This window comes from Lissotriton vulgaris, chromosome 3_1 (genome assembly GCF_964263255.1).
Source record: "Lissotriton vulgaris chromosome 3_1, aLisVul1.2, whole genome shotgun sequence".
Classification (NCBI taxonomy): domain Eukaryota; kingdom Metazoa; phylum Chordata; class Amphibia; order Caudata; family Salamandridae; genus Lissotriton; species Lissotriton vulgaris.
In genome coordinates, this window is record NC_141689.1 from 1,774,929,918 (window position 1) to 1,774,956,540 (window position 26,623).

Sequence of the window (26,623 nt, forward strand, 5' to 3'; positions counted from 1 at the left end):
TTGTTGTACATTGTACAGTCAAAAATAGACTATTCACAATATCAGGACCAACAAATGAACTCAGCTAGGCAAGTCCCTATTAGGACGGCCATATATTATAAGGGTTTCATATTAAAGTAAACCACCAGTCAATGCTGAACATTAATTCCATACATGATGAAGAAGGACTTACCCAGCAATATGTGGGAGTCAAGCCTCACCTCACCCGGCAACGGCTCGGAGATTGAGGCCCCGCTCTGTGCACAGAACAAAGAAATTTGTTTTGAGCTTATCAACCTGAGTTGACTAGGAGAACTGTAGTCAAAATTAGGTTGTACAATCTATGCATGAAACTGGTTGTATAACTATCCCCACTGAACGCTTTCCCCTGGGAGACAAGGAAGGGTCTGGCTAAAAACTAGTGTCTAGTAAGTGGCAAGCACAGCGCAGTGATTGTGATTACAACATCGGGAGCAGCGATAGGCACACAGCTGCTGCCGTTTACCCAATCATGGAGGGTATAAATACATTAGCCTCACCTCTCCTTGTCGCCTCCCCTTCGGCTTTGGTGTCAGCCTAGGGGTACCGACGGAGAGGTGAGCAGCTGGATCATTTGGCGCAGCGCTTAGCCCTGTGGTCCTTATGTGGCCCCCCCTTCTTCTTTTCATGTTTAGCTTTGCTGTAGGTGATGTTCCCTGTAAGCAGACGCTATTGTGAGCTTTAATTTTATCTTTGAGCTCCTTTACTCTTTTACATCAACAGACTTTAAGGGTGTGTCCAGGTTCACTTGACTGTATGTAACCTTCCATTTGGGCACAGGACAGGGGGTGTTTAACTTCAGACCCACTGGTCTAATATAGTCAATCCCTGAGCCATATATATATTTTTACACATCTAGCCCTTGGCTCAGAGGACACAACTGATGGCATATCCACAGAAGAGGCACTAGTGATACACAGGTGCTCATTCCAGATTGACTGTGCTTGCCACTTACTAGACACTAGTTTTTAGCCAGACCCTTCCTTGTCTCCCCGGGGAAAGCGTTCAGTGGGGATAGTTATACAACCAGTTTCATGCATAGATTGTACAACCTAATTTTGACTACAGTTCTCCTAGTCAACTCAGGTTGATAAGCTCAAAACAAATTTCTTTGTTCTGTGCACAGAGCGGGGCCTCAATCTCCGAGCCGTTGCCGGGTGAGGTGAGGCTTGACTCCCACATATTGCTGGGTAAGTCCTTCTTCATCATGTATGGAATTAATGTTCAGCATTGACTGGTGGTTCACTTTAATATGAAACCCTTATAATATATGGCCGTCCTAATAGGGACTTGCCTAGCTGAGTTCATTTGTTGGTCCTGATATTGTGAATAGTATATTTTTGACTGTACAATGTACAACAATTGTTGTTTCTTTTGTGTTTTCATTTTTAGGATATCTTCCTCTATCAACTTCTGATCCGGAGGATATGGTAGGATGGTCTAGTTGACCACACTAGTAGTACGGACAGGCCTTTAACAAACATTTTGGTCTGTTCCTCCTTATGTTTCACTTTCAACTGTCTAAGTGTACCTTTGCAGTAGCAACATCTTTTTGTAGTTGGCCCTGAAGAATGCCGGTGTAGTGTCACCTTCGGCAGAAACATGTTGGCCTAATTTACAACACAGCAAAGCATCACAGTGATTTTGTCACACTGTTCTACACTTCTTTTTAATCTGGCGTCCTGGTGAATACCTTTAATAAAAACATTTTTCCTTTGCCTCGACCGCCATTTTAGATCACTTACACTTTATTCCCTGTTTTGCACTGCACTTTTTCAGCACCACTCTGTGGCACGGACACTTTCACAAGATGAACCAGTAGTGTGTGTTGTCTGGCCATGTCATCTGGGCTTTGACTCACCACTCTGGTTAGAGGTCCTACATGACGAGGCTCCGCCAGATGGGTGGGCTGATAGGATTTCTTATACATATTTGTGTCGTGTGACCACTGGGCCTGGTTCAGTGCAATCCAAAAGGGTCACTTTATTAGGACCTCACTGACTCAGATATGTTGTTTAACAGACCTTCCGACTCTCTTTGTTTATTGTGACGAGCTCAGCTCGTCATCAGCCACGGTGGTCTTGTGCGGATGACGAGCTGAGCTCGTCATGTAACGCCGCTTTTGGAAAAAAGCCGCACAGCGCAAAAATAACTCCCGCACGCATGTGGTTAAAGATGTCATCTGCATGTCTCATCATCCCCGTTAGCATAGGGAGTGTTTGACTTGACCTGTGTGTGGACCCAAGTGTTTCAAATAAAAAATCTTGTTCTAAAGACTCTTTATGTAAGGCAACTTCGATGATACTCTGCTGCGCTTGCAATCATTTCTGTTGAGCCACATTATCGTCCGGTGGTGATGACTTTGCAAGGGTAAAGGTCTGGGTCAGTATCTAATGGTGGGTCAATGGTATAATCATTCCATGGGTCTACAGGCAAATGAGTATCTTCCTCATCAATATCATCTGCTTCAGGCTCTGTATATGGATATCCTGGAGGTGTTCTATGTAAAGGATCTAGACTTGGTAAATGTGGAGAAGATATTGGAGGGGATTCTGGGGCAGGATAAGCATGTCCTTTTTCTTCTTCAGAGGAATCTTATATGAAGAGTACTCTGAAGGAAGTTTGCGTTTGGCTAGTGTTTTAGCAGAAATATTTATTTATTTATGTTTAAGGTTTTATATAGCGCGGACAAGATCTTTGCAGATATCAGAGCACTTTACAGAAACAGGAGGTAGGGTAGACAAACTCTTGAAAACAATATAATATTCGGTAGTGAGTGAGTTGCAAGGTAGGATAGAAATCGAATAAGAGTATACACACTAATAAACAATCAGGAAACCAATAATATAGAAGCTGTGCAATGTCTTTGATCCAGTAGCAATCGAATAAGAGTATAGCACCCAAGGGGGTGAGTAAACAAACTGTTGAAAACAATATAGTAGTCAGTAGTAAGTGAGTTGCAAGGTAGGATAACAATCAAATAAGAGTATAAACACTAATAAACAATCCGGAATCCAATAATATAGAATCTGTGCAATGTCTTTGATCCAGTAGCAATCAAATAAGAGTATAGCACAGATAAACACTCAGGTAGCCAATAATATAGGAGCTGTGCAATATCATTGTTCCAGTAACAATAGGGTTCAGATGAACTTAGCCATAAGGATGGCTTTTACCTCTTTCTTGAAGAATGCAGTGGAGGAGATAAGCCTGGTTTCAGGCGGGATTGCATTCCAGATCCTAGGTGCCATTCCTGAGAAGGAGCGTTTGTATGTTTTTGCCTTCCGGAATCTACGAGGTTTCAGGAGGAGGTTTTTTGTGCTTCTATTGGATCTCGAGCCTCCTGATATAGTCAGCTTGTGAGTGAGGTAGTTGGGTGACTTGTGGTGTACGGCCGAGTGTGTCATACAAGCAATTTTCAGCTGAACTCTGGCTTCAAAAGGCAGCCAGTTCAGGGCTTTTAAGTCAGGGGATATATGCGAGTGTTTCCTTGAACCAGTGATGAGTCTCGCGGCCGCGTTCAGGGAGGCTCTTAGGGGTGCCGTTGTTGTTAGGGGGAGCCCGCTGAGAGCCACAATTCCGTAGTCTATGCGAGGAATGAGTAGGGATTGTACAACAGTTTGGAGGTCCTTGGGTGGTAGGAAGGGTTTGAGTTTTCTCAGAGTGTTGATTTGGAAATTGGCTCCTTTAGTTGCTTTGCTAATATGCTGCTGCATGTTGAGATTGGAGTCAAGTGTGATGCCAAGGGATTTCGCGGAGTCCACAATGGTGGGCTGGACATTGAGTGCGGTTAGATGATTGAGCCAGGTTTGGGTGATGGCATTTTTCGCAGGAGGTGAGATCAGAAGGAACTCAATTTTCAGAGCATTTAGTTTGAGGTGATTATCGGCCAACCATGCTTGGGTGTTTCTTAGTGTGGCGTTCAGAAGTTTGATGTCTTCCGGGGATTGTAGCTTGAGGTAAAGTTGAGTGTCATCGGCGTACATATGGAAGTGTACATTTGATGCTTGAAGCAAGGTAGTGAGTGGTTTCATGATGAGGTTGAACAATGTGGGGGATAGGGAAGAACCTTGAGGGACGCCTAGTGTTACGGGCGCAGGTGAGGACAACGCGTTGTTGATCTTGAACTTCTGAGACCGGTTGTGCAGGAAGGACGTAAACCATTTGAGAACAGTCCCGGATAGACCCATTCTGGTATTTAACAACTCCAGTAGATTCTCATGTTTGACCGTATCAAATGCTGAGGAGAGATCAAGAAGGATGAGGAGGCAGGACTCATTGTGATCAAGGATTTGGAGGGCGTCATCAATTATGTGTGTCATAGCCGTTTCCGTGCTGTGTTTTGCTCGGAATCCTGATTGATGAGGGTTGAGGAGGTCAAACTGATCAATGTGTTTTGTCAGTTGGAGTTGTACGCATTTTTCTAGCAGTTTGGCCAAGGTGGGGATATTGGTGATAGGGCGGTAATTGTTTAGGTCGGCCGGGTCAGCTGTAGGTTTCTTGAGTATAGGCGTGACTGGGATGAGTCCTTGTTGAAGGGAACCGTTGATGATTTTAGTCCAGAGTGGGAGGAGCAGGGGGGTGAGGGCTTTTACAGCATTAGCAGGTAGGGGGTCTGTGAGGTGATTAGCAGGCTTCAAGGTGCCGAGCAGTTTGTGAATTGTTTCTTCAGAATAGGTGTCGAAGGACGTCCATGACGCGTTGTTTTTAGGTTGAGTGTTAGTTATGCTGATGGGGCTGGAGTATCGGCTTACATCCTTGAGGAGATCACTTCTTATATTTTCGGTCTTTTGCTTGAAGAAAGCAGAAAAGTCTCCACAGCTTGGGATATCACTTGTTGTGCTGTTAGATTGTAGAGGTTGCGTCTTGGTTTGGGTTTTGACTAACTCGAACAGTTTTCTTGGTCGGTTTTTTGCTTGGTCCAGCTGTTGGCTAAAGAAGGCTGATTTCGAGCGCTTGATTTTTCTAAAGTAGGCGTTTCTCTTATTCTTAAGCGGTTTAAGGTGCAGTGCTGAGGGGTCAGATCTCCAAGTGCGCTCTGCCATGCGCATAGCACGTCTGTCTTCATTGAGTCTACCATCATACCATGGGTTCGAGTTCTTGGTGGAGACTGTCTTCAGTTGCAGGGGGGCAGCTTCATTGATTATTGAGGTCATAGCGTCGAGGTAGAGGTCGGTCAGAGAATGAACATCAGAGACGCCCGTCGGGAGAAGTAGGAGACTGCGTGTGTGGGAAGGCAAGGAGTTGGGGTTAAGATTCTTCAAGTCCCTTTTCCAGATCTTAGTTTTGGTGGGTTGAGCCGGGTTAAGTTTGACCTTTTCGTTGATGAAGAAGGTGATAATGTGGTGGTCTGACCAGTCACAGGGTTAGATTGCCTCCAGCTGGGTAGAGTCTTTGGCGATGATAAGGTCGAGGATAGAGCCTTTGTCATGTGTTGCACGGTTGCAGATTTGGGTGAAGTCAAGCGCGTTGAGGAAAGTTTTGAGGCTATTCACCACAGCGTCTTTCTGGTCGCTCCAGTGGAGGTTGAAGTCTCCCAGGTAGATTTGAGTGATCTGTCGACCGACGTTGGTAGTTATCGTGTCCATGAGTTGTTGGGAGAAGGTGAGGTTGTCCCCGGGTGGGTGGTAGATGACATGTAGGGAGCATACAGGTTTGTCCTCGCTGGTAATATCGAGGCAGATGAGTTCGCAGGAGGTGAGGGAGGGGGAGGGACCTTTAGTTACAGCGAGGTTGATCCTAGAGATGCATGTGATTCCCCCGCCCGTCTTGCCATTTCTGTCGAGTCTAATAATGTGATAGTTGGGGGGAGACTAGTATGTCCATTATAGGTGTGGAGGCTTCAGTTAGCCACGTTTCAGTCAGAATGGCTAGATCGAGGTCCATTGATAAGATGAGATCCGCAATGCCGGAGGAGTGTCTAGGGGCCGATCTGCAGTTGAGAAGGAGACACTTGAGTCTGGGGGTGAGGAGAGTGGACGAGTGTTCTAGGGAGAGGGGGACTTTTCTGAGATTATTGGGGACGGAGCTTCTGTTGCTCAGTGTGGGGGGCCTGAGGGGATTTGTGAGAATCGTGGGTATGGGAAGGTGTGTGGTGGGTGAGTGTTTTGTGGGTCCTGGGCCATATGAGTGGAGGAGAGTGTATAAGTCGCAGTCAGAGAGGGGGTGGAGGGTGCGACGGGGGCGGCCGGTGGCCTTGCGAGCGGGGATAGAGGGCCAGCGCGGGGAGTGATGAGTGAAATGGTTTGAGGGGAGGGTGGTGTACTTGTTGGGCGCGGAAGTGGTGGGTAGGGGGTGTCTGGGGTGTGCGAAAAGAAGTTCTTTGATGGTGTGGAGATCTTCTTTGACTTGTAGGAGGGTGGATATAATGATGTCCAGGGTTGGATTGGGGATGGTATTGGGACTGAGAGCCGTGGGTGAGTGCTTGAGTGGGGCAATGGGGTAGGCACTGTAGCGAATGGGGAGGGATGTGCACGCGACGGTGCAGGGCTCTGCGGCAGTAGTAGGTGGGGTGACATTCGATGGATGAGAGAGTTTGTGGGTAAGGGGAGTGGATGAGGTGGGGGGGAGGTTGGTAGCGTAGGTGATGGCGCTGGTGGAAGACGGCGCAGGTGAGTTGAGGGATGAGTGTAGGCTGGAGAAGGCGGGAGTGACAGTAAGATTGAGGGGGCTGAGAATGGGGGGGGGAGAGAGGATGAGGGGTTAGGGTAAGGGAGGTGGTGTGTTCTGTGAGTCTGTCCGGGAGAGTGGGGTAGTGGGGAGTGAGAGGGGGGGGGGAGGGGGGATAGGGTGAGAGATGGTCGTGTCGCGGGGCGTGTGAGATATGTTCAGGGCGGTGGTGGTGGTGGGTTCTGCGAGACTCATATGAGGTGTAAGGTGGGGGGTAAGGAGGGTGGGGGTATAGGGGATGTATGAAGGGGAGTGATATTCGCCAGTGCATGAGTGGTGTGGAGAAGTAAGATCGAGTGGGTGACTGATTACAGTGGGTTCTGCGAGGCTCGTATGAGGTGTGAGGTGGGTGGTAAGGAGGGTGGGGGTATGGGGAGTGTGCGAAGGGGGGATGATCTTCGCCAGTGCATGGGGGGTGTGGAGAAGTATGATCGGGTGGGAGACTGATTACAGCGCTGGGGGGAGGGGAGAGGTGTGTGGTGCTCAGCTGCTGTGATAGGTTAGGCATGTATGATTGACGCTTGGAGTTCGAGGGTGTTGTGTAGCCCGTGGTGTTAGACGTGGCGGACCGCCGGTTGGAGATATGATCTAAGAAATATGCCATGTATCATGATTAATATAAGTCTTCTTTTTTTTAGGATCCAATTTAGCTTTAAGAAAGTCTAAAAATGGTACGGAAGGTTTGGATTTCAGCGCAGAGATAGATCATTTGGGAGGGACGGTTTCGGCTCCGAAGTATGTTTTTGTTTTGAAGTGGAGGGTTTTGGCTCTGAGCCAGATTTGTCCTTCAAACTAGAGGGTTTCAGATACGAAGATGATTTTGGCCGACTCGGTCCTAAGCCAGAAGGCTTGACTATTTGTTTTGGTGCTGAACCAGGGGCCGGGGCGTCAGAAACATTGTCTTGGTGCAGACCTTTGCCAGAAGGTGCTGTAGCCTTATGTTTTTTGGAAATGGTTTTGGGGGTCAAGGGGTCTTCAGTACTCACGGCACCCTCCCCGGAGGCATGTCTTAGGAATCCAATTAGATCTGGAGTTCAGAATCTGACTCTGGAACAGAAGTGGCCTCTTCTTCTTCTGCCACTGATGCTTTGACCTTCCTGCTTGAATTCTTCGCTGAAGATATCCGGAGAGTGCTGAATGCTTTGGTGACGCATTTCTTGTCGTCGAGCAGCATACCCTCCTTTTCATGTAATCAAAATGTTTTGTCAATTTCTTTTTATCATCTGTATAACACTTTTTGTTGCTTGACACGTCACATACTTACTTCTGACTTTTTGAATTCCCCTAATTCTTTAACATATCCCTCTGTGCTTTCCAGGAGATTTGCTATCTCAATGGTCTTGTCTAAAGAAGGGTCTTTGAGATCTAAAGATGTTTCTTTTAGTCTTAAATTCGAAATTCTATTTACGATTGATCTCTTATGATTTAATCTCCTAGAACTTTAAATTTACATGAAGCTGCTAATCTTCTTAAAGTTGCCACATGTTGACTAATAGATTCTCCTGCTTCTTGTTCACCTGAAAAAAATCGGTGACATTCTACTACTATGCTGGTTTTTCTACCAAAGTTTTCTTCAAGAGCCTTAAAGCATCCTCAAATACATCTTTATCATCATTATTATCCGAACCATCTGCATTATGACCTGTTGCTTCTGCACTAGGCATGGTTTTCAATACTCTTCTCCCTTCTACTCTTAGACAATATTTCAATATAGGTAATTTCCTTTTTACTATGTAATCATCACCTCAAATGGCTTCTAAATAGGTTTGAAACAACTCTTTCCAATCTTCCCAAGGCATACATGAGGTACCTGGATTTTGCAAGAAAAAAGTTGTAGCAGGTATAGTTTGAGCTGCCATGGCTTATACCCAGTTAACTTGAAAAATTCAATACTATGCATGTTCCCTTGTAGCATGCCTATCGCTGTTGGCCGGCTGAACAAGGTTGTACCAGTAGATACTAACAGTACAGTTCTTAGTAGAGATAAAACCCCAATTACTCAAAGAATATTTGTGTCTGCTTTGTGGTCCCCCTGTGGCTACTCTAACCTTCAAAGCGGGCCCCTGTAACCGATCTACTTACCTGCAAGTACCCCCAGTCTCCATTGAAACTCATTGGTCAAAACTCATATTTTGACCTCTGCATCGGGCTGCCCCTGTGCCGCTGGTTGTGCAGTTTTGGTGCTCACCTGACCCTTGCTGACCTTTGGTCCCAAAGACAGGAAATTTAAGTTGCGTACTTACTGGCGTACTTATCTGTTTAACCGTATTATTGGATAACAGTGAACTGGTAAGAAATGGCACAGTGTCGACTTTTGTGAGTGAAAGTATTTTTTTAATTAAAAACGTACTTATCTTTCTGCGTAGATCTTGGTCTTAAAATATAGTAGAAACAAAGCTTACTTTTCTAAAATTGATGTGGATCTCCTTTTTGAGTGGTGTGTCCGTTATTGGCCATTTGTGTGCAATAATGTCTTACACTCCTCTGTTAGGCCTAAGGGTGCTAGCCCACACTACCAGTAATAGAGCACTTTGGGTTTTACATTGAGCCCTGTACACTTTTGTGGAACCCCTGGACTCTGTGCATAGTTTAACCACTTAGTGGCATACCATATACAGAGCCAGCTTCCTACAACATTCAAACACAACAGCAGAAACACACAATCAATGGTGGAGTCCTTGTCCTTGTGTATTTTTGGTTCTCTGAAAGGACCACCACAGATAATCTCAAAATCTTAACTTCGGAAAAAAAAACTTGTAAAGTTCTTGCTCAACACTAGATGGAAGAAATTTGCAAATCATACGACCCCCTCCCCGCCTTGAGACCCTCACGGGTGAGTAGCGCGCTCTACACATGTATTGATTGATTGACCTATGGTAGCAAATGTTCAAACTATATTTTTCAGAAAACTGATTAACTAGTTACTTACTTTCAATAACGCTCTTTCTGGTAGAGACTATCTAGCTGCAATTTTCTCACCTTTTGAATATTCCCCAAGCGTCAGACTGAATCCGAAAACTTTTACGTAGTACCTCTGCGCACTGGGACGTGACAATGTGCAGCTTCCCACTAATGCTGCCCCGGAAATGATGTGCAGGGCCTATGAAGGTGCCACTCCCGCATATGGACGTCAGTTGCTTTCAAGACTTTCTGTGCCTCCAGACATGGAGCGTCAAAATTCTAATTGATAAATCAGTGTGCATATTCCTAGAAGTGGGATCTTATTAATGGATAGAGTCGAACCACAGAACGGTGCAGAAGAGAGGGTAGGTAAGCAATCTGTGGCTAAAGTCTCTACCTGAGATAGTGTTACTGAATGTAAGTAACTTGTTCTTCTGATAGAGACATCATGCTACAGGTTCCTCCCCTTTTAAATAAATACCCAAGCAGTATCCAAGGGAGGAGTGCTGTGGATGGACTCAAATGAGAAAGTCCTTCAGGACCGAGCGGGACAAGTGCCCTTCTCAGTGGAATTGGTTGTCTAGATAACAGTGCTTCGGGAAAGTATGGAGGGCCGCCCACGTAGCTGCCCTGGACAGAGATGCGTTGAGGGACACCTGACTGCCAAGAGGACATCAACCACATCCAGAATAAGGTTGAAGATGTTCATCTGTCACCGCTCAATCTCCATGCATGAAGGTGGAGATTGCGAAGGCCAGGGTGGAGAACCTGACCATTCTCCCAGAGGGCCAGCCTGATTGGAGGACAGATGCTCAAGCCCAGGAGTTCTGGATACTGTACTCTGTGCCCAGTCCAGAGCCACTAGGATGACTTGGGCACAGTCTGTCCTGATCCTCTTGATAACTCGGGGCATAAGGGGCATTGGCGGAAAGTCATACAGGCATCCCAAAATCCACTCAAGGCGGGATGCGCCTTCGAGTAAGAGACTGTGGCTAACAGATCGAACCGGAGTTCTCCTAAGTCGCAGAATAGACCTTACTCCACCTCCGGGCATAACTACCACTCATAATCCGCTAGGAGCCAGTGGCTGAGTTTGTCTGCCCTGGCATTCAGTGAACCCATCAGGTGGTTCGCCATCAGGGACATACCTGGGTGGTCCAGCCATGTCCAGAGGCACAAGTCCTTATAGCAGAGGGTCTGTGACCCCATCCGCCCCGTTTGTTACAGTAACACATGGAGATGGTGTTGTCCGTAAGCACTTGTACCAGCATCCCCTTGTTGGATGGCTGGAAGGCTTTCAATGCTAAATGGATGGCGCTCAGGTCCAGAATATGGATATGAAGCCGGGACTCTGCTGGAAACCAGTCCAGTGGCCTCTGATCTCCACCTTTACAAGGTGGCCGCTCCAACCCAGATTTGGTCACCACAGTTAGCTCTGGGCCAAGAAGTAAGAAAGATCTGTTACTGGCACAATCACGGTCCAGTAGCCAACACTGCAGACCTTTCGCTCGACCAGCAGGATGACACCAGTCCCAGCAGCCTGAGTCGGCCTCACTGAAATCCAGGGCTGATGCTGAAGGATCGGGAACATAATCTGAATGTCCTGAACTCTTTTTCCCAAGTGAAAGGCACAGAGCCGAAGTGCCCAGAATGGCTCTGAAGGAAGGGAGTGTCCGAGGAGGAGTCAAGTGTGAATTTGGCACATTGTTAGTTAACCCCAAAGATGACAGGAGGTTTGCCATAGCCTGGAGAAGGTTGACGACTGCCTGGGAGAAATCTGACTTCAACAACCAGTCTTCGAGGTAGCATAAGACATGCCCCCGACGTACAAAGGTGTGCTATCACCATTATTTTCATAACACTTGGGGGGGGGGGGCACTGGTGAGACCAAAAGGGAGCACAGCAAACTTACAATCCAAGACCTGGGTCAGGGTGAGCATACTGAATAATTTCTCTTTGCGGAGGAAGAAATTGAGAGGGTGCAGAGATGGTCCTCTGTCAATCATTGTGAGTTGAAAATTTAGAGTTTGGAGGACCCATCTGTCTGATTTGAACCCTTGCCAGATCAGCTAGAATCAGTGGATTCTGTCTACCACCAGTTGGCTGTAACCCTGCAAGGCTACTCTAAAGAGGTTTTGCAGGTAGGCCTACGCAGTGGACTGAGCGGCACGTTGATCTTGGCCGCAGGAATAGTGGGCACCAAGACCAGCCCCTCTTGAGAAACTGCTGGGTTACCTGTTGGGGTGGGACACATTGGAGATAGGGAATACAGCGGGCAAAACCACAAAAGGAGCATTTGAAATGTGGCTGACAAGGCTGGGCGGAAAGGTCTAGAGAGCGAGAGGTAGCCATACTGCCCTTGAAGTGTTCCAAGGCAGAATCAGCCTTGCCCCGAACAGGGGAGTTCCATCGAAAAGCATGTCCATCTGGGATGACTGGACGTCGCCCGAGAACCCAGCTAAACATAGCCATGAATGGTGAAGAATGGCAACACTGGTGCCTATAGCCCGCCCGACGGAGTTGGTGGTGTCCGAGCCACGAAAAATTGAGACTGTATCCTGAATGGCCTGTGACAATACAGGGCAAAGATCCTAAGAAACACCTGGGAGGACTTGCACCATCGAGTTCCAGAGGGCATGAGTGTAGCAGCTAAGTAAGTAGGAAGCATTAATGGACTGTAGGGCAACTGGAAGATGAGAAGAGGTGCTTACCGAATGCTTCCACTCATTTTGATTTTCTGTCCGAAGGAGAGGGATACAAATTGTTAGGGTTGGTCCAGCTGGTGGAGGTCTGCGCCACAAGGCTCTCAGAAGAAAGGTGCTATGACGAAAAGGACAGATAACTTTGAGGAGGGTGATGTCATCTAGCAATCTGTCAGTTAACTGGAGTGCTGGTAGAATATTTAGCCCAGGCTCCTGGTAGGGTATCGGTCAATGCCTTATTAAAAGGCAGGAGAGGCTCAGAATCAGGCTGGCCTGGCTGCAGGACTTATGTCATGATGTTGACTTTTACCTCCACAGTGGGAAGCTAGAGGTCAAGGACCTCAGATGCCCTAAGTAAAACATTGACATAGGGCCATTCCTGGGAACTGTAAGTGCAGTGATGCCATCAAGAGTATATGGTGCTGGGGAGAAGCCAAGCTGGCGACCAAGATAGCCGCTTAGGCTCCCGGCTCCATAGACCTCCTCATTCCGCTACAAAATCCTGTTATTTATCCTGTGCCTGCGCAATGCTCCCGCAAAGATGAACCGAAATGATGCCCGATCGTGTGATCCCGAGAGATCCACCGGCTACGAGACCGGAGAAACATCGCCTTTAAGTTTGCGGCCTGTATCAGCTTTGGAGCCGGGGCCCGAGTAGGAGAGCAGCCGGCCACTAGTCGAACAACATCGGCCATTTGAGTCCGGGAGAGGTCGGTCAACCGGTACGAAAGCAAAATTTTGCCCGATTCCTGCGGTGAACATCTGAACCAACTAGCGGCGTAAGTGGAGCGCGTTAACAACATAACAGATCCGAGTCATGTATCTAATCGTCGGAGCCTGGAGTGTGAACGGCTCGGTCATTGTCTACAACGCGGCCCGATGGTTGCGGGCGTTTCCTGGAAGGCCGCTCAGAAATATCCTCGCACACCGATGAGTTAAAATGTGGGTCTACCTCCATAACCTCGAGGGATAGAACATGTCTGAAGTAAACGACATGGCGCCCAGTATCAACTTGCGTATGACTCTGTCCCACTCCGCTGCAGTGATGGGAAAAGATCGAGCAGAACGCTTGGGACAAAATATCCTGTCTAAGGGGTCTTTGAAAGTGGGAAAGAATGTAGTTATCAAGGGAAAAAAAAGCAGCAATGCCCAGGGTTGAACAAATGATCGGAGATCTTATGGCGGCTATTGATGGCCTATATTCTTCCCTAGATGCAAGAGCCCAATCCTTGGAGAATAAACTGGACGCTGCTACGTTTGCACTGGTGCAAATGAGACCAGTTTTCCTTCAATTGAATGATACAATGACTGTCTCGAGATACACAACATCCAAACAAAGTAATGTTGTTGACCCCAAGACACGAGGGATACTGGAGGTTCCGGACTATAAAATAGCTGAAATTCGAGTATTGGGATTCCCGGATGAATCACTATGTTTACTATTAGCATCGAAGGTGGCAAAACTGCAGCATGTTGTGCTCCTGACGGCTCACGCAATGACTCAAATGTGGCTTGACAATGTGACCCTTTCTCCCTTCCCGGAATTTGTACAACTGGAATGGAAGTTACGCTTTGAGTTCTTATCGACGTGGATGGAACTCAGTGTCAATTGATTTGATTGTGGTTAGTTGTTTCCGGCTCGCTTCTGTATGCAGCTAAACAAACGCTTCTGGTACTTCTGCTCCTTTGAATCTTCTAAAATGGCGGCTGTTTGGCTGGAATTCATTTGTATGCCTGATCGAACGGGCCAAGGCTGAGGATGTTTTGTTGTTTGAAGACATTTGTTTGCCTGGTGACTGCGTGGGACACACTTTATAATGATGGTAACGGGAGGCGCCATAGGCAAATAACGAATCCCCTGATTTTTGACCGATTAACAGCTTATGTATAACTTCGTAAACAGAGGGGAAGCTCAGAGTTAGCGGGGGAGAGGCCGGGAGCCTGAACGAAGGCCCTCCTCCATTTACTAATTTGATTAGTTATTGTAGATTAGATGGGGCGACAGGCACACTGCTAGTTGGGGTCGAGTGTAAGCTACATGCAGGGGTGCAGGGTGGGGGGAGGGGAGTTGCGAGCGTTGCGCTGTTTATTTTTCTTTTTCTTTTTCCTTTTTCAGTATTAGGGGCGATATGAGCTTTATTACCCTGATCTGATTCTTTTGTACGAAGAGGTCCGGAATCTATCCTGTCCGTGGTTTTAGTATCAAGGGGCAGTGCAAGCTTTCATTTCCTGATTTTGTGGGTGGCGGGACCGGAGGGACGCACGATTAGTATACACAGTGGACTCTAATTGTTTTGTAATGTTGATAGAGCTTGGGTGTTGTGGTCTTCGGGTCCTGCATATTGTTCCGTAATTATCCTGTTCTCTCAATAGTTTGAATTCATGTTCGTAACCGATTGTATTGCACCTGATATGCCATTATTGTATTTGTTTTATATCAATAAAAAGATTTATAAAAAAAAGAGTATATGGTGCTGGGATGTTGTCATCACGAACTCCACAGCACCATTATGGCTACACTGAAAACTGAGAAGTTTGATATCAAACTTCTCAGCACATTAAACCTACACTGATGCCAGTGTGGGATTTAATGTAAAATGCACTACAGAGAGCATCTTAGAGATGCCCCCTGAAATCTAACAAGCTCCCAGTGTCATGACTGCGTGGCTACCAGAGCTGCCACCACCAGACATGTTTCTGGACCCGTGGGTCGAGAGCTTGCCGCTCTCGGGGGCCTGAAACAATGCACATCCTAGGACGAGGTGCCAAGCCTCCTCCCCCAGGATGGGCAAGGAAAGCTTCAAAGGCATCCCGCCTTTTGTGAGCTTCCCCAGGCCAATTGCTGTACTTAGCAACTGGCCCCCACCGGTTCTGACCCCCACTCTGGCGGAAGACAGGCAGGAAACCCTAAGTGAGGAAAGAGGGTGTGCAAGCCTCTGCCAACCCCACCCCTTAGGTGGGAGAGGCGAGGTGAAGCATAACTCCGGGCTCCCGCCATCTTGAGGATGGGGAGGCCTGCCCAATCAGAGATAGGCTCCTGCCCCCCTACAACAGGAGAGGAGCAGGATAGGGGGTGTACTCACCCCAGGACAGGGACCCATTGGTCCCTGCCCTTACCCGACCTGTAACGCCCCTACATTTAGTATTTAGGGACACCATGAACCTTCCTTCCTCAGATCCCGATTTCGAAACAAGAAGAAGGAAGACCTGCTGTGAGGCTGCTAACAAAAAGACGACACCAACTGACTTGGCCCCAGCCCTATCGGCCTGTAGATCCTTGAACCTGCTTCTGCTAAACCCCGGCGTCTCCTGCATACAGCAACCTCGAAAACCCCAGAGGACCCGCCTGCCTTGCTCATCTAGAGACTAGGACTCCCATGAGCAGTGGTTCTGCTCAAACAAGCAACGCCCCTGGTGCCAGCCAGGAACCGCGAATCCAGCACACTCTGCACCTGCCGAGCCCGGCCTATGCCTGAGTGAACAAAGACCACGAGGACGTCCCCCCAGCTATTGGGACCTGAAATCCAGTGTCCTAAGACCCTCCTTGACGACCCTGGCGACGCCTGCAGCCTCACAACAAGGGACCCCTCCAACCGCGACCAGCTGAGGGTAAGATTTCCCGACGTCAAAAGACACTCCTGCACCCGGTGCCCCACGGCCCCCTGTGCCCAACTCCTGGCTGTCTACCTCTCCTCCAAGATACCAACTTACCTCTCGAAGTGGTGGTCACACCTGAAGAATCTCCGTCCCCGATTCTGCAGCCTTTGTTCAACTTACAGCTTTCCCATTGAATAACACTGGGCGCTCGTAGGCCCAAAAGCACCCAGCACCCAGCCTCCCGCCGAGTGCCACTGGGAGTGCAGCATCTATCCTACTCTATTTCCCCACTTGCCCTGTGTAAGTGACCAGGAGCTCAGCTCCCACAGCCGCGTGGTCTGCCTGCTAGCAGCCACCAACCGAAGGCCCCCTATCCTCCATGGGATTACATCGGGCCTACTCACTCTGCACCCGGCTGCCCCTCTGCCGTTGAGGGTGTAACAACTGTACTTACCTGATCCTGTGAGACCCCTGACTCTACCCCAAGAAACCTTAATTCTGCCAGTCGAGTACTTACCCAAAGACCGATAACTTGATTTTCTCCATAGGTAACATTGGCTGGTTCTCACTTGAAATTTCTTCTGTCAAGTTTTGCAACTTTGAAGTATTCCTTAAAAATCATCCGATAGGCGAAAACGAAATTACTCACCTGCTATCAGGAGAGATACTAGTGCTGGATCTTTGTGCCCAGCACTGACCCTAAAAAGTAATCCCAACTGTAATTTACTGTTAACTTGATTTTCCTCCATAGGATAACATTGGCTGGTTTTTGCAATTGTCGATTTTCCAAACTTACAAATATTCCTTAAAAATCGCCTCTGTAACAAAAACGATTTCTTTCAACTGTTTATAGGAAATGCACTAGGGCTGAATCCAGGATCCAGCCCTGAGTAAGAAAAATATTTGTAAAGTGATTTTATTGCATTTACTTAAAACTTCCCATTGAGCTCAATGTTATTTTGTGTTTAACTTGTGTTGCATATTGCACCAACTGTATCTATTGCATTTAAAAGTCAACTGCAATTTGAAAGCATTCAATTGCAACATCTCATTCTGAGAAAGTATTTATGATACCTACTGTGGGTCTAAAATAAAGTAACTATATTTTTATATACAAAACCATTGGCCTAGAGTTCAGTTCTTGAGTGTGTGAGACCAATTGCTGACTGAGTGTGTACAACAAATGCTTTACACTGTCCTCTGATACTGCCTTACTGATCGACCAAGCTAACACTTTAGAGAGTAAGGTTATATCTAACTTTAGCCTCTGCCATATATCTGGGGACTGTGGAGTCTGTGCACACTGTACCTTACTTTGGTCCAGTATATACAGAGCCACTTTCTTACGGAGCAGGACTGGGTACGAGCCTTCGCCTTGGAGCAGGACTAGGAGAGGTCCAGGTGTTGCATCTTCTTGTGCTTGATGACGTAATGTTAGCCTCACGTTCCCAGATGACCTCCAGGTTCATCGATGCGCAGTCCCCACAGGTCTTTGAGTCGTGGTTCAACCCCAGACACCACAACCAAACCTGGAGGGGATCTGTCATAGACATCTGTTTGTGACAGCCCTTACAGGGCTTAAAACCTCTCTTAGGGGCTGACATCCATTATACACTGTTGAAAATATGAAACAATATCAGAGGAAAAATGTCTGAGAGAAGTAAGAAGCTCTGGATCCACATCTGGAGGCGCAGAAAGAAAGGACCTGACATGCGTGCTGTGAAGTGGTGCCTTTACAGCCACCGCGCGTCATTTCCTTAGTGCAACGGATTCAGTGTGAAGCCACAGGGCGCCACATTCTGGCACGCAGGGTACTATAAAACAGTTTCCGGATCCGGTCTGATGCCTGGAGAATATTCAAAAGGTGATGAATTTGCAGCTAGAAGTCTCTTTCAGAACACATTATACTCATTATAATTAATGTACGCATGATTTGGATAGGTGATACAACAACATTTCTCTGAGTTTAACAAAGGAATTCATTCCATGGAACACTTCGTTATTACGTGAGTAAACAAAATGATGAAATACCTGTCTAAAGCTTCCACTACCAAGGGGCTTAAAACAACATCCACTGTCCCTTTCACTTCCACAATGGCTGTTGTCCGTGTCTGGCAGATGGGTTGGTCGATGCTCCATTCTCCAGTTAACGTTGTTTCATCATCAGTGTGCTCTGTACCTTTCTTATCCAAAGGTGTGTACGGTGTGCTAAAGTAATCAGAAACAGGTTACACCCGGCTTTAAAAAATTAGGTCCATTGGTTTTGTGCAGGTCTCATATAGTGCTTTATATATTTAGAATGTAATGAGCTTTACAAAGCATTTGCATATCTTTTATCATAGATAGTTTTTACTGTTCAATCATTTCTATTGGATAGCTACTGACAAAACATAGGTAAAACCGATTCAAATTTAGAACCAGGTGAATGTAAGAAAACGGGCATAATTCTATCAACAGATGTAACCAAATGCCACTCGATCCTCTCTCGTATTAAAGAGAAAGGAAGTGGAGTTTTTACCGGCAGAAGGAAGATTAAAAAACATGCTGAGGAAGAGACACAAGAGACTGTGGCTGAAGTTGTAGGAATGAATTTCTCTTTTAATAGAAATAGCGTGGAAGTGATAGCTAAACAAATGAGAGAAACATGTGCTGGATCCCCTACCTGCTCCAGCTTCCACTGGAGATATACATTGGGATAGAAGCACAAAAGCAGAGATCAAAGTACAGCGAAAATAGTGGCACTTGGACGTATCATTCCTGCACTAGTTCTGTATGAGCACCTCGAACGGACGTAGCTCCCATATGTTCTAGGTGAGATGAATTAGGTGAACAGATGCAGTGTGCACTGATCACAACACCGCTTTCGCATTCGCATGAGTGGATTTCAGGTACTTAATATGGCATGGAGAAATACTGCGTAGCAAAGCAGAAAAGTCAGGATTTGGGTGCAGCTGACTGAGCTTGAAATACATGTGGTCAGTATGGGGTGCAGGAGAGGATGACAAAAATAAAGATGCTGCAGCACTATGGCCAGAGGGTAGTAGTAAGGCGGTTGTAGTTAGCCTACTAAAGCATGGAAGGAATGAAAGGGTTTTGGTGGATTAGGATGATAGTTGGGGAGATGGCTCCCATGTAAGGGGAATTCTCCACCAACCCCTCCCCTTCATCAGCCCTTTACTCCTTGGCCTGACTACTGCCCAATATTTCAACACCCAGAAGACAAATCCACAGTCCCAAACTTTAACTTCCATACTCAAATGTCCAACCCTTTGCCTAAACTTTGTCCAAAAAAGCAGAAGGAATATGATGGGATAACTCAAAAAACGAACTCGTAGCAAATTCAGTGGAGGGAACATCATGTAGAATAGATGAATGTGTGTCAAGCTTGGGAAGATGATCCACCTCTGAAGGATATTTTAGAGGAACCTATTTATGATGTAATGTACAACACTGAAGGGCATCAATTGATAAACAGTCATATTCACCATTAATAGTCAAGATCACAAAGTCCATTTCCAGGACACAATCCTGAGAGGATGTTTTCTGATAGCACCCATCCCCATGTTTCCAAGTAAGTTTCTACTGTTCGTTTTATCCTAATATTTTCTGTTTTAATAACTGTTTTTAATATTAATTACAAAATTCCATTTGATTACAGAACAAAACGAACAGCAGAATATTAGATACATTTTTGGGGGAGGGATGACGTCAAATGAATAAAGAACAAGTTACTTAACTTCGGTAACAAAATATCTGTACGAAACATATATTAGTTAATGATTCCTGACCTTAGAATTAACCCCAGGCGTCAGACTGAATCCGGAGATATTTTTCTTCAGCAGTAACCATGCACGTAGGTTGCATTGGTCGATTCCACATTCGTCATTGTGATTGCAGGAATGACGTTGTTGTATCTACTTAGATGCCACCCCTGCGCGCTGACTTCAGTTCTTTACACAACATTCCACGCCAGAAGCGCAGAGCCATGCAAGTCACTGACCACTGGTGTACAAAACTAGGACCAGGAAAAGAGAGTCCCTTACCCTAGAAGTCAGTTCGCAGAACGGGGAGGATGAGTGAGGCGGAGAGGAATCAATAACTAATATATGTCTCTTACAGATATATAGTTACCAAAGGTAAGTAACTTGTTCATCTGAAAGAGACTATTAGTTCTGGATTCCTCACCTTAGAATAGATACCCCTGCAATACCAACCCCGGAGGAGGGTCTGCAAACTAAGTTCACACCAGAAAGTCCTGGAGAACTTAACTGCCAAAGAAGCAGTCTCGCCGGACTTGGTTGTCCAGGCAGTAGTGTTTAGTAAATTTGTGCAATGAAGCCCACGTATCTGCCAGGCAGATGTCATGAAGGGGGACTCCACGTCCAAAAGCAGTAATGGCTGCAGTCACCCAGGTGGAATGGGCGTGCAACACCACTGGAGGTTCCTTTTTCACTACAGAATAGCAGATTTTGATGCAAAGAACGGCCCAACAAGAGATGGTCCGTTTTTGCACAGCCTGACCTTTTTTGGCGCCCAGATAGCCAACAAAGGGCTGGTCTCCACCAGAAATTGCTTTGTGCGATACAGTTAGAAAGAAAGCGCACGTTTTAGATCCAGACAGTGGAGCCGCTTTTCCTCCTTAGAAGGATGCGGGGGCGGAATAAAAGGTGGGCAAAGTGATGGTCTGTCCTATGTGGAACGAGGTAACAACTTTGGGAAGGAAAGTGCAAAGGACAACTTTTTCTGGATGAACAGCCAGGAAAGGGGGTTTGGAAGAAAGAGCCTGAAACTCACTCACCCTGCGAGCAGAGTTGATGGCAACCAAAAAGGCAGTTTTAAGTGTCACAAGTTTGAGAGGAGAGTTACGTAGCGGCTCGAAGACCGCACATAAGATAGGTCAGAATCAGGTTCAAGTCCCACTGGGGCATTACGAAAGGAATTGGAGTAATGCCCTTAAAAAAACGATTTACAATAGGGGACTTGAAAAGAGAAGGCTGGTCAGGAAGCTGAAGAAAGGTCGAAATGGCTGAATGATCGCCTTTTAGAGTGCCCAGAGCAGAGCCTTGCTGAGCCAAAGAAAGAATGAAGATGAGAACCTCTGTAGGGGCATCCACAGCCTTTGCTGCACACCATGCCACAAACCTTTTCCATCTACAGGCGTATACCGTTTTGGTGGGGGGACACCTGGATGCCAAGATAACGTTAGAGACTTCAGGAGGAAGGTCGAAAGCTGTCCACTGTCACCGCTCAATCCCCACCCAAGGAGGTGGAGGCTGGACAGGTTTGGGTGGAGGACCTTCCTCTGCTGCTGCGACAAAAGGGCAGTCTGATCGGAGGATCGATGGCCATGTGCAAGAGCTCAGGATACCAGACTCTTTGTGCCGAGTCTGGGGCCACAAGAATTACTTGGGCCCGGTCACGCTTGATCTTCTTCAGCACTCTGGGTAGGAGTAGTATAGGCGGAAATGCGTATAGAAGACCGAAACTTCAATCGCGGCAAAAAGCGTTGCTTAGCAAGTGCCGCATTGGAAATTCCAACGTGCAGAACTGCTGACATTGCTCATTCTCTTCGGTGGCGAATAGATCTAACCAAGGCTCTCCCCATTGCCGAAAGAGACCTTGCACCACCTCTGAGTGAAGAAGTCATTCAGGATCCATCATGCACCGCAGGCTGAGTTTGTCCGCCCTGGCGTTCAGAGAACCTGACAGGTGTTGAACAGGTGTTGAACCACCAGGGACAAGCCCTGATGTTCCAGGCAGTTCCAGAGACAAAGTGCCTCCTGACATTGGGTCCAGGACCCTACTTGGCCCGGTTTGTTGTTGTAGCATATGGCGGTGGTGTTGTCTATAAACACCTGCACTACTCTCCCTTTGACAGAAGGAAGGAATGCCTTCAGTGGAAGACAGATCGGCCGAAGCTCTAGAAGGTTGATATAGAACCCAAATTCTGCCGGCGACCAGAGGCCTCTGATCTCCGCCTCAACCATGTGGCCGCCCCACCCCAGAAGTGATACATCTGTCACCACTGTGAACTCTGACAGGGGAAGGAAGGGAGTGGGACCTGCCGTTGACCCAATCCTGGTTCGTCAGCCATCACTGCAATTGATGTGCAGTGCCCTCCGAGATATGGAAGCAATCGGTAAGATTGCCCTGATGCTGTGCTCACTGGAACTTCAGGTCCCACTGTAGAGCCCACATATGCTACCGGGCATAGTCCACCAGCAGGATGCAGGAGGCCATGAGGCCCAGTAGCCTCAGGGTCATTCTGACCGAACCCCGGGATAGAGGCTGAAAAATTGGAATCATAGCCCGAATATCCCCGACTCACTGCTCTGGAGGATAAGCCCGAAACTGCGCTGGGTTCAGAACTGCCCCGATGAAAAGGAGCTTCTGAGAGGGAATCAGGTATGACTTTAGTACATTGATGGTGAACCCCAGCGAAAGTAGGAGGTTGGTTGTATACTGTAGGTGGGAGACAATAGCCTGGGGCGAGCCCGCCTTCAACAGCCAGTCATTGAGATAGGGGAATACTGGGACCCCTGATCTGCGCAGATGAGCTGCGACCACTGCCATCTCTTTTGTGAACACCTGAGGGGCGCTGGTAAGGCCAAATGGGAGCAAAGTAAACTGAAAGTGCTTGAGGCCTACTGTGAACCGTAGGTAACACCTGTAGCTGGCAAGACGGGATGTGAAAATAAGCGTCATGCAAGTCCAACCCTACCATGCAGTGTCCAGGCTCGAGGGCAGACAGGACCTGAGCCAGTGTCAACATTTTGAACTTCTCCTTCCGGAGGAAGCGGTTGACGTTCCTGAGATCCAAGATAGGACGCAAGCCTTGGTCCTGCTTGGGCACCAGAAAGTAGTTGGAAAAACAACCACAACCAACTTCTGGGACAGGAACTCGCTCGATGGCTCCCTTGGCCAAGATAGCCGTAACTTCCTGTTGGAGAAGGGCCAAGTGATCCTCCGACATGTGATGGAATTGAGGTGGCATGGATGGAGGGGTAGTCTTGAAGGGGAGGGAGTAGCTCCTTTGGACTATCTGCAAAACCCACCTGTCTGACGTGATGTTGAGCCAGTAGGGTAGGTGATGGCGAATCCTGCCGCCCACTGGTGAATGGTGGCCCTGAAAGGTCGGACTTGGAGGGCTTAGAGGCTGCTGCAGAGAGGGAGCTGATGGACTGGCCCGCCTGGTGGCCTCCAGACTCACCACTGTGGTTCCCATATCCCCAGCCGAGCAGAGGCTGGACAGCTTGCGCACTCCTGTGGCTCTGGACGGAATGTGGCGGGGCACCCCTTCCGTAGTCAGGAAAGGGGTAAAAAGCAGTCTGCGCAGGGCGAGAGGTGGAAGCGAGGCCCAAGGACCTGGCTGTAGCCCTGGAGTCCTTAAAGCACTAGAGTGCATTGTCTGCCTTGTTGCCAAACTAGCGACGGCCATCAAAGGGCATGTTCTAAAGAGTAGCTTGGAGATCACCCGAAAAGCCAGTGCACCTCAGCCAGGCGTAGCGTCTTAGGGCTACTGACATTGAAATCATCCTGCCTAACGGGTCGGTGGTGTCCAGCCCACAACGTATAGCGAACTTCGCTGTGTCTCTCCCTTTGGCCACTGCACAGGAGAGCACGGCCCGGGCCTCCTCTTAGCACTGTGGCAGCACCTGAGCGACCGTGTCCCACACAGAATGGGAGTAACGGCCCAAGAAACATGCAGTGTTCACCAACCGCAGTCCTAAGCTAGAGGAAGAAAACATTTTCTTCCCAAGATGGTCCAGCTTCTTAGATTTCCTATCAGGTAGTGCGGTAGGGAAAGCGCCCTTAGAAGCCGAGGCTTGGACAACCAAGCTCTCAGGGGTGGGGTGTTGGGAGAGGAAAATGGGGTCGCCCGGGCCGGGTGGTGGCATCGGGCAATTATGCTGTCCACAGGAGCCCCTGTGGTGGGTTTGGACCAAGTGCTCAAAAGGATGTCGTGAGGGCTTCATTGAACGGAAGCAGGGGCTCCGAAGAGGCTGCTGCCGGTTGAAGCACCTTGGTCAAGAGTTTAGTCCTGACTGCAACTGTATGTAGCTCAAGGTTTAAGGCCTCAGCGGCCCTAAGCAACACCACTGCGTATGATGTACCCTCCTCTGTAGCCACGGTAGGGGGAGATAGCATGCCAAGGTCTGGGGAGGTGTCCATACCGCTGGCCTCACCCAACTCATCTCTCAAGTCCGGTTCTTCTAACTGGTCTGCCAGAGACCCCTCCCAGTCCTTCTCACCCTCCTCTGGTAGCCACTCAGGGCGACAGGGGACACCAGGGGAGAACAATGGTACAAAAGTACCGGTCGGCGCTGGTCCCAAAGTCGGTCCGGCTCTGTGTCCACATCGAGGGGGAGGCTGGGGTTGACGCCGGCCTGGATCTCTGGGGGCCCTGCAGTACCGAAGCTGCCGGCATCGAAGGCCTAGAGCCCCCAGCCGAGTCTGCAGGGCCCGAAGGCACGCAGGCAGAGTCAGGCTGCCCAAAGATCGAGTGAAGGGCTCTGTAAAAACTACTAAGTTGGGCAGAGGTCACCCCGGCTCTCGGAAAGGGAGGGAGGCTCGGGTGAACCCAACAGGCTCCGAGGGTGGAGCCGGACGACTACCTCCTGCAACTGCGTCGCGTCAGCCTACGGACAGGGAGAACGGGAAGAGCAATGATGCTCCTTCGCCGTCTTTTTGAGCTTCGACTTACCCGTAAGACGAAGACTTCAATAAGGAGTGGTGGCGATGGCTCCGCGACCTCCTTCTCGACCGGGTCCTCAAGCGGTGCAGAGCAGACTGCCGGGCTTCGAGAAGCTTTCAGGACTGCTTCCGCAAAGACTTCGGGTTCATGGCCTGGCAGTTGGAGCACGACTTCGGGTCATGGTCGCACTCCAAACACCAAAAGGCACACAAGGTACGGGTCCGTAACCGACAGGAGTCGCAAGCCTTGAAACCGGTTCAAGGACGTGACATCCCTACATGCACCAGGAGTCAAAAGACTCAAAAAGAGGTTGTCAAAAAGTTGCAAAAAGAGAGTCAAGAAGTGACTCGAGGTACCACTCTCTCCGGAACGGTGCTGGCTGGCGCTGAAAAAGAAACAACAGACATCATCGCGCAGGGGCAGCATCTAAGTATATAACGTGATATCATTTCGGTGACCACGACGCCAATGACGAACGCAGAGTCAACCGATGCCACCTATCGACGCACAGGGGTGCTGCTGAAGAAAAAATTCTCTGGATCCAGTCTGACACCTAGGGGTAATTCTAAGGTGTTGAATCCATAACTAATAGTCTCGTTCCCATCTACATATTAAAACAGAATACTGACACACTGATATCATCACATCTAAAAACAAAAGAAGGACCCATTCAGCTCTTTCTGCTTTCACTGTGTTTTGTGCTCACATGAAAAGCTTAGCCCCCACAAGTCTCAATGGGAGAAGTAGCGTTCAAAAGGGGAGAATATTCCTTTTCATCAATATCTGTGATTAGTTAAACCATGCTCAGGGATCTTCACCAGGGAACCACCTACTTGACCACCAGGGAGCTTTCAAAAAGTGAGCAGCCCCCTACGCATGGCAATCGCTCCCACAATCAATGACACCAAACCTCTTCCTGCCCCCTTAGGCCCCCCTCTCCAGAGGGCAGGAAGCTCGCTAGACAACAGGATTTGATGACTGAAAAAAGAAGGGGGTGTAGGATATAGGCTGACACTCAGGTGCATCAATCACCCCAATACCCAAACAGGCTTTCTAACCCACCTGGGTGGCAGAAGGCCCATTAGACAGCAGGTATACTTTTTTTAAAAAAAAGAAAAAAGAGTGGTGTGCGTTCAGCCAGTCCTAGAATTGCGCTGCACCATCGACCTTGTAGAAAAGTGCCCCACTTTTTGCCTGGTATTTGATGCAATTTTGACAGAACGGCACTGGGTTCCTGCTATCTAGGGCTCCAATGCCCGATCTCTCTCCCTAAAACTGTACATTTGTTCCCTTAATTGGCCATACCTTTAGCACCCCCTGCAAGTTCCTAAAAAATGGTACTCCAGGTACACTTAGGGCAGGGAGGCTAAAGAGGGTCCCAAAGGGCTGTAGCATGTATTGTGCCACCCTAAGGGACTTCTCAGCACACTCATGCAAACTGCCATTGCAGGCTGTGTGACATGGTGAAGAGAAAAGTGAAGACACAACATGGCACTCCTCCTGTGTGCCACGCCTGCAGACACTGCTTGTACCAGAAGCAAGTCACCTCTATAGCAGGCCTTAGAGCCCTAAGGAAGGGTGCAATATATTACATGTGAGGAAATATCTGGTTGAGTAGATATGACCCTGTGATGTGTACGTTGATTCTTAGACATTGCCAATGAACAGGGAATCCATCTTGAGTATATGTACTGTGTACGGGTTATTACCAGTTCCCCAGCTACATGATGGCTCCACTGAAACTGAAGATGTTTGGAGATATATATTCTTAAAAGAAAAAACCCATACAGAAATATTATATATTTTTTGTTGTTAAGAATAGGGTATGGGGACCCCTGTCCTGCTTTCAGACAGTCTTTCAAAGGTTTACTACCCATCAGGGAAGGCATAAAGCATACTAGACAACTGGGAAAAGATTTTTATTAAAACCAAGAGAGGATGGGATGGTGTGGTGTGGGAGCTGGCCTGGCAAAAGGCACTGGAGCAGAGTCCTTCTATCCTTCTACACTCTGGTGGGGCATATTGTACTCACATCTGCTTC

The 26,623-nt window shown here is 48.0% G+C and overlaps 1 protein-coding gene across 15 annotated transcripts in view; it reads right to left on the reverse strand.

Annotated features, from left to right (window-relative positions):
- BLTP1 (bridge-like lipid transfer protein family member 1) overlaps nucleotides 1–26,623 on the reverse strand; it is a 1,831,302-nt gene that overhangs the window by 1,374,727 nt on the left and 429,952 nt on the right. For all 15 annotated transcript variants that reach the window (XM_086962202.1, XM_086962209.1, XM_086962198.1 and 12 more), the window contains one exon: nucleotides 17,919–18,095. In XM_086962202.1, the coding sequence (XP_086818328.1) occupies nucleotides 17,919–18,095 (177 nt within the window). The remainder of the gene's footprint in view (nucleotides 1–17,918; nucleotides 18,096–26,623) is intronic.